The following is a 6,620-nucleotide window of genomic DNA, read 5'->3' as shown; positions in this document are numbered from 1 at the left end:
CATGTTGTCCAAGCCAAGCTCCATCGTTTCCAGCTCCATGGCCGCGGTTTGCAGCCTCAGGTACCAGGACCCTCCTGTCCAGCTGCCCGAACCCTGGTACTGATCGGACCCAGAGCTGGGAGTCACAGATCCTCCTCCAGCTAGGTTACCCCCAGCTGTGGCTGTTCCCATCCCCCAGCAGAGGAGGCGGGAACGTCCCCTCTTTCCTGGCTGGGGGGTTGATTTCACTCCAGGAACATTACAGTGGCCGTGGGGAGGGGATCACTGTCGGGGAGGACGGTCATGTCCGCGGCAGTGCTAGCACCACTCTGGTGCTGCAAAGTGTAGCACGGGCTCCTCTCTTCTGCCAGCAAACTGAAGCCGCTGCTTGCCCTGGAGCTGGAGTCACGCCTCCTGCGGGCGCTTCTTTACACCATATTCACCATGGGCACTGGGCAGGACACCACCCACTTCCGGGTAGGTCCTGATCCTACTACTCTGTCCCAGGAGGGAAGGGGAGAGGCTCGTTTGTACAGCATGTACTCCTGCCCGTTGACCCTCCCCTGCCTCCTTCTCCTGCAGCACGTCCATTTCTGGCTCCACTCCAGAGAGACCCAGGAGAGAGCTAGGGTAATACAGAGCAGCGCTAAGGCCTCTCCTTTTAGACCCACTGTAGCGGGGCAGAGGGACCCCAATAGAAACAAGGCCCCTGTTTTGGGGGCCTCCCTTGCTGGGCAATGGGACCCTACAGAATGAAGCCCCCTCCTCTGAGACGGACTCCAGCTTAGATGCTGATTCACACTCCTCTCCCTAATTCAGGGAGAGGGGAAGAGAAAGTAAGTTCCAGGGCAATTGGCTGCTGTAGCTCAGAGCCTGGCTCTGTCCCGCACCCCAGGGAAATCAGCCCACCCAGGGGGCAGCCAGCTAGTGAGGGGACAGGAATGGAGCTATTGAGACATGTGGAGAGAAAGAGCCCATCATGAGGACAGGGGCAATAGCAGGGACCACAGGGGAAGGACACAAAGCTTGTAGGATGTCACCAGTTGGGTAGCTAGGGCCAGATCCTGACTTCAGAGGGTGTGGAGGATTCTCAGTATTAGATGCCACCATCTGCTCCATCAGAGCTTTTTGAGGTCTCAGTGCCTGCAACCTTTCTGAAGGGGGTTCCTTGGTCCATGGGACCGCAAAGGTTGGCTCTCCCAGGACTCTTCTCCACCTTGTGAGCCACTAGAGGGATTTGGAGCCTGGTTCTGAGCCATTGCAAGGGCTCTGGTTCTGTTGGTTTTAGGTCTTTGGTGAGATATTCACTGAAGATCAGAAAAGAACTTCTCTTCAGGGGGCGCTGCAGGCCATACACCACCCCCTGCTCCATGTCAGCCAGGCTGGGCTGCTGCTCACCTACTCCATCCTGGGGGAAGCCGGCCAGCTGATAGGGGACGAGGTAACCAAAGAGGGATCAACTGGGGAGGGAACCCCAGACCCTTTCACCTCCAGACCATTGACAGTCACTCCCATCCCATCCCCATGCGCTGACCTGGGAGCAAGGAGAGGATGAACCCAGGCAGGTGCCATTGGTAGGTGCCGGCTTGTCCCCTGAGCAGCTCAAAGCAGGGCAGACCCAGCTCTCCAGCAAGGCTATTGCCTAACAGGCATCACATCAACATGACACGCTGCCATTGCTAATGCTAGGGGCTGCCAACTCCCCTAGTCACCTCTGTGAGCCTTTCATACCGCTCGAGTGCTCTGGGATCATGTTATCCCAGCCACCACCTGCTCTGGGAGAACTGGAGGGTTCAGTCAGCGGAGGCTGCTTAAGTGCCCCATTCACCACAGATACTGTCCATGGCATCACCTTAAGGACGGAGGTGGTGGGGGGTGTCCCTTGGGGAAAGGTGTCCACTTCCTCTCACCCCCCGGCACTACTGCCCAAAGCCTCCCAGCCCCTCAGCTGGAGGGGGCGAGGGCGGCTGAGGGGATTCTGGGGAGCGGAGCTGAATCCCCAGCTGAGTTGGGAGGTAGAACAGCTCTCACGGGGGGACTGAGAGGACTGGGGGCAGGAGTTCATTCCACAATGATGGGAGAGGGGACACTAGAGAGGAGACGAGATTTTGTCTCAGGGGTTGGGTGGGGAAACCGTCCCCCAGACGTGGGGAGGGGTGGGGTGGACATTTTGCTGACTCCCAATGCCTTTAATGTCCTTCTTTACCATGGGTGACCGAGTCTCTGACTGATCCTGGTTCCCTTGCAGCAGGAGGATGTTACAGCAACAATCATGGCGCACCTGTTCAACATCAGGTTCTTGCACCAGGTGCCCAAAGCACTGCAGGGGCTGCGCTCCCGTGGGACACACTTGAAGGGCCCCCCCTTCACATGACCAGAAACTCCCACTCCCTGCCGCAGGTACTGCTCTGTCTCACTGTGCCGGGGCGGGGGGAAGGGTTGGGGGGAGCAGCTATAGACCCCACAGTACTGAGAGAAACCCAGGCCGAGCACCTCGCTCTCACCACCCTGCCCCACCCCGACCCCTGGAGCTAGGGCCAGGCCCAATACTATCCCTGCTCCCAGGCCCAGAAGCCAGGTTCGGAAGCATCAGGCTGTCAGAGCCATGGGGCTGGCCCAGAATGAGAGCATCCGCAGAACCAGGGGTTATCCTCAGTAACCCATTGCGGTCTGGGAGTGGTGGCCTGACGTGGAGCCCCTCCCCTGTCCTCACTGCTCAGACCTTCCCATGGCGCGTGTCACCCCCGACACAGTGAATGTCTGACCGTCCCCCACCTCGGGCCCAATCCACCCACCTGGTATCTGAACCGTGTTATTCTGGAGCAACTAGGCAGCGAGTGCTCACAGAGGGCCCTTGCCCTGGTCCCTTTGCTCCAAGGTCCCCCAGCGCCTCCTACAGAGGGGTGGGAGCAGAGCTCTGGCCCAGGGGCGCTGGAGAGCTGAAGGGAGAATGTTGATGGATTCCCCTCTCCTCCTCCTTCCACCAGACCTCCTCCGACTTCTCCAAGGCAGGCGACTTTGTGCTGCAGCTGGGTCTCCATGTATCCCAGCCAGCCGACGACATCAGCCGGCAAGCCAGGGGTGGGATATATTGGACCGCATCCAAGGAGGTGCATGGGCGGCTGAGGGCAGTGGAAAGGATCACCTTCATGATGAAATTAATGGCTTGTCAACCTAAATGCAAGGTGAGCAGTCCTTGGAGACAGAATTATGGGGCTCGACCCAGGGCCCAGCAGGAGCCATCCACCAGCCTGGACACTGAGGAGCCCCCAGCCGACCCAGAGTAGGAAATAGGCGACTCTGGCACCAGCACCAGCAGCTCCTCCGCGGGGTCTGACAGGCCTGTGGATGAAGGCTCCCTCTTTGCAGGTGAGGGGAGACCCAGGGGAAAGGGAGGAGGCCTGGGGCGGTGGGGGTCTAGTAACACCCAGTGCCCATTGACTCGCCAAGGCACCAGGACTGACCCACGTGAGCCCCACTAACACCAGTGTGGGTGGCACAGCAACGCCCTGCAGCAGGGGATGCTGGACGGAGTCAGGGGAGGTCCAGTCTCCCCTGATTGTGTGCGGAGGGGGGCTGACTGCCACAGGGCCCTGAGGCTGATGGGGCTGAGGGCGTCTCTGGGAGGGGCAGGGTGGGGCCCTCCCTGCCATGGGGCTCCTTGCAGAGGAGGGGGGAACTTTAAGCCTTTGCTCTCCACTGCATCCCCCCAGCAGCAGCAGGAATTATCCTTTCTCCTTCCCTCCCTGGTGCAGAGCCCCCCAGTGCCCAGTTGGGGGGGGCATGGAGGAGGAGGATGTGTCCCCAGAACAAGCCACCATCAGGGTCATCCAGTAGCACCTCCAGGGCAGAGATGAGGTACAAAAATCCCCCAGCTGCGCTGCCACCGTGTCTCTCCTATCCCTTGTTCCATCCCCACCCACGCTGGGGGGTCTTGTCCCAGAGAATCCATCACCCCTAATGAGGGGCACTTCTCCTCTGTTATCTGGCACCCCAAAGTGGGGGTGTTTGTCCCACACAGGCCAAAGTGTCCTCTCCCCACAGACACTGTCCCAGTTACAACCTGTGTCTGTGCAGGGCGACACTCTGGTTACAGGAAGTGGGGGGAGGCTTTCCCTGCCCAGCCCCATGAAGGTCCTGAGCCCTGGAGCTGTTTGGGTGGGGCAGGGAGGTCCCTACCTAACAGGCTCTCTCTTTCTCTTCCCCAACCCCCCTCCTAGTGGGTGGAGGACAGGGCCAAACAGCTCTGCTTCCTCCATGCTATCCCAAGTCTGTGCTTCTCGGCACAGCAGCAGGGGCGGGACACCTGAATTCCATCGTCAACCTCGTCATAGACATTGTGGCATGGAGCCCAGAAATAAATATGGACCGCAAAGCCCTGCTAGTGGAGAAGATAGCGGTGAGTAAAACACACACTGGGGCTGTGTTACCTCCAGAGGGGATTGCGTTACCCCTCTGTGGCTGATCCCAGCCTTCCCTCCTCTCCTCATTCTGTGCTCTGCTGCCTGGACTCTCCCGGGGATCCTACTTCCCACCCACTGCAGTTTGGCTCTTCCATAGTATGCTGGGTACTAGGCCCTGTGCAGAGAACTGCTAAGAGCAAGGATTGAAGAGGCAGCAGGTGTCCAGCCATGAATTCTTGCTAAGTGTCCCTGGAGTGATGTGAATGGGAGAGGCCAGGATGTGCCTTTTGGCTCTTGCCAGGGCTCCCTGGAAAACCCCCCTAATTGTCCCCTGACTGGTGTAGCCCCATGTCCCATGACTGACGGGTGCTCCTTCTTCTTGCAGGCTTTTCACAAGAGCTATTCGCAGAGCCTGGATCCCATGCTCAGGGGCCTGCTGACAGAGACCCCCACCACAGACAAGCTGCAGCACCTCTTGGAGGTGAGTAGAATGGGACGGTCTGGGATGGAACTGCCCCTGAACCCCGTGGGAGGGCAGCAAAGGAGAGACTAGAAGAGCCAAGTTTCCATTGTGTCCTCCCAGCTTGGACCCAGCCGGCCACACTTTCCCAGAGCTGTCAGTGCAGGGGGAAGGAGCTGGGACTGTCAGCCAGAGCTCTGCACGTTTGCATTCAGCACTAACAGTGAGCACCAGGCCTGGCTGGGGACTAAGAGACTAAAACCCCTGTGAGATGCAGGACATGGGCCTCTGAGAAAAGTCTCTGGCTCCTTTCTAGGGAGACTCTGAGATACAGGAACCTCAGGGAATCAGCTCTTCTGTCCTAGGGACACTGCAGTTTCCGGAGGGATTGTCCTCACGGCCGTTCCATCCATCCTACCAAGGCCCTTGCAGCTGGGGTCTGGAGTCCAGGGCATGAGCCTGGATCGTGATGTGGTGTTCATGGATCAGGGGTTCAGAGCAAATAGACCAGCCCCAAGACCGAACATTGTCCCAGCCTGGAGAGACCATGAGCTTGTGCCCAGCAAGACATGGGCCGTGTCATGAGCCCCCTTTTCAAGCTCTGCGACCAGGAGTCAGCTATTCCACCCTGAGCACAAGGTCTAAGCCCCATGGGGAGGGGGAGAGTCTCGTTTGTAGAGCATGTACGCCTGCCCACTAAGCCTCGCCTGCCTCCTTCTCCCACAGCACATCCATTTCTGGATCCAATCTAAAAAGACCAAGGAGAGAGTAAGGGCCATACAGAGCAGCGCTGCCCTGCTCGAATTTGCCACCATCCTGCCTGGATTTGACGTAAGTGACCTTTGACCCCAGCATCCTGCAGAGTCAGGGCTTGAGTCAAGTTCCTCATCCTCTGGCTAATTGGTCCCCCGCTGGGTCTGCAAGGGACTGAGTTCCATAGGCCACTGGTTGGCAGATTTGTGCCTGGCCTCAGGGCCCGTGTTATTCTGGAGCAACTAGGCAGCGAGTGCTCACAGAGGGCCCTTGCCCTGGTCCCTTTGCTCCAAGGTCCCCCAGCGCCTCCTACAGAGGGGTGGGAGCAGAGCTCTGGCCCAGGGGCGCTGGAGAGCTGAAGGGAGAATGTTGATGGATTCCCCTCTCCTCCTCCTTCCACCAGACCTCCTCCGACTTCTCCAAGGCAGGCGACTTTGTGCTGCAGCTGGGTCTCCATGTATCCCAGCCAGCCGACGACATCAGCCGGCAAGCCAGGGGTGGGATATATTGGACCGCATCCAAGGAGGTGCATGGGCGGCTGAGGGCAGTGGAAAGGATCACCTTCCTGATGAAATTAATGGCTTGTCAACCTAAATGCAAGGTGAGCAGTCCTTGGAGACAGAATTATGGGGCTCGACCCAGGGCCCAGCAGGAGCCATCCACCAGCCTGGACACTGAGGAGCCCCCAGCCGACCCAGAGTAGGAAATAGGCGACTCTGGCACCAGCACCAGCAGCTCCTCCGCGGGGTCTGACAGGCCTGTGGATGAAGGCTCCCTCTTTGCAGGTGAGGGGAGACCCAGGGGAAAGGGAGGAGGCCTGGGGCGGTGGGGGTCTAGTAACACCCAGTGCCCATTGACTCGCCAAGGCACCAGGACTGACCCACGTGAGCCCCACTAACACCAGTGTGGGTGGCACAGCAACGCCCTGCAGCAGGGGATGCTGGACGGAGTCAGGGGAGGTCCAGTCTCCCCTGATTGTGTGCGGAGGGGGGCTGACTGCCACAGGGCCCTGAGGCTGATGGGGC

General features: G+C 59.2%; 1 protein-coding gene across 1 annotated transcript; it reads left to right on the top strand.

Annotated features, from left to right (window-relative positions):
- Positions 1 to 4,204: 4,204 nt before the first annotated feature.
- LOC135982719 (maestro heat-like repeat family member 5) lies at positions 4,205 to 6,620 on the top strand. The gene is made up of 4 exons (XM_065590920.1): positions 4,205 to 4,378; positions 4,768 to 4,863; positions 5,569 to 5,673; positions 5,999 to 6,620. The coding sequence occupies exons 1-4, from the start codon at positions 4,343 to 4,345 to the stop codon at positions 6,296 to 6,298; spliced, it is 537 nt and encodes a 178-aa protein (XP_065446992.1). The 5' UTR covers positions 4,205 to 4,342; the 3' UTR covers positions 6,299 to 6,620.

The sequence above is a fragment of the Chrysemys picta genome, chromosome 4 (assembly GCF_011386835.1).
Source record: "Chrysemys picta bellii isolate R12L10 chromosome 4, ASM1138683v2, whole genome shotgun sequence".
In the NCBI taxonomy this organism is placed as follows: domain Eukaryota; kingdom Metazoa; phylum Chordata; order Testudines; family Emydidae; genus Chrysemys; species Chrysemys picta.
Note: the sequence above shows the minus strand (reverse complement) of the source record. Positions and strands in the feature narration are given on the sequence as shown.

Excerpts from the sequence above, each read along its gene's own strand:
- LOC135982719 (XM_065590920.1), top strand. The coding sequence starts at position 4,343 with ATGGACCGCAAAGCCCTGCTAGTGGAGAAGATAGCG. Across the intron at positions 4,379-4,767 it reads TGCTAGTGGAGAAGATAGCG|GCTTTTCACAAGAGCTATTC; the intron begins GTGAGTAAAACA and ends TTCTTCTTGCAG. Across the intron at positions 5,674-5,998 it reads CCATCCTGCCTGGATTTGAC|ACCTCCTCCGACTTCTCCAA; the intron begins GTAAGTGACCTT and ends TCCTTCCACCAG.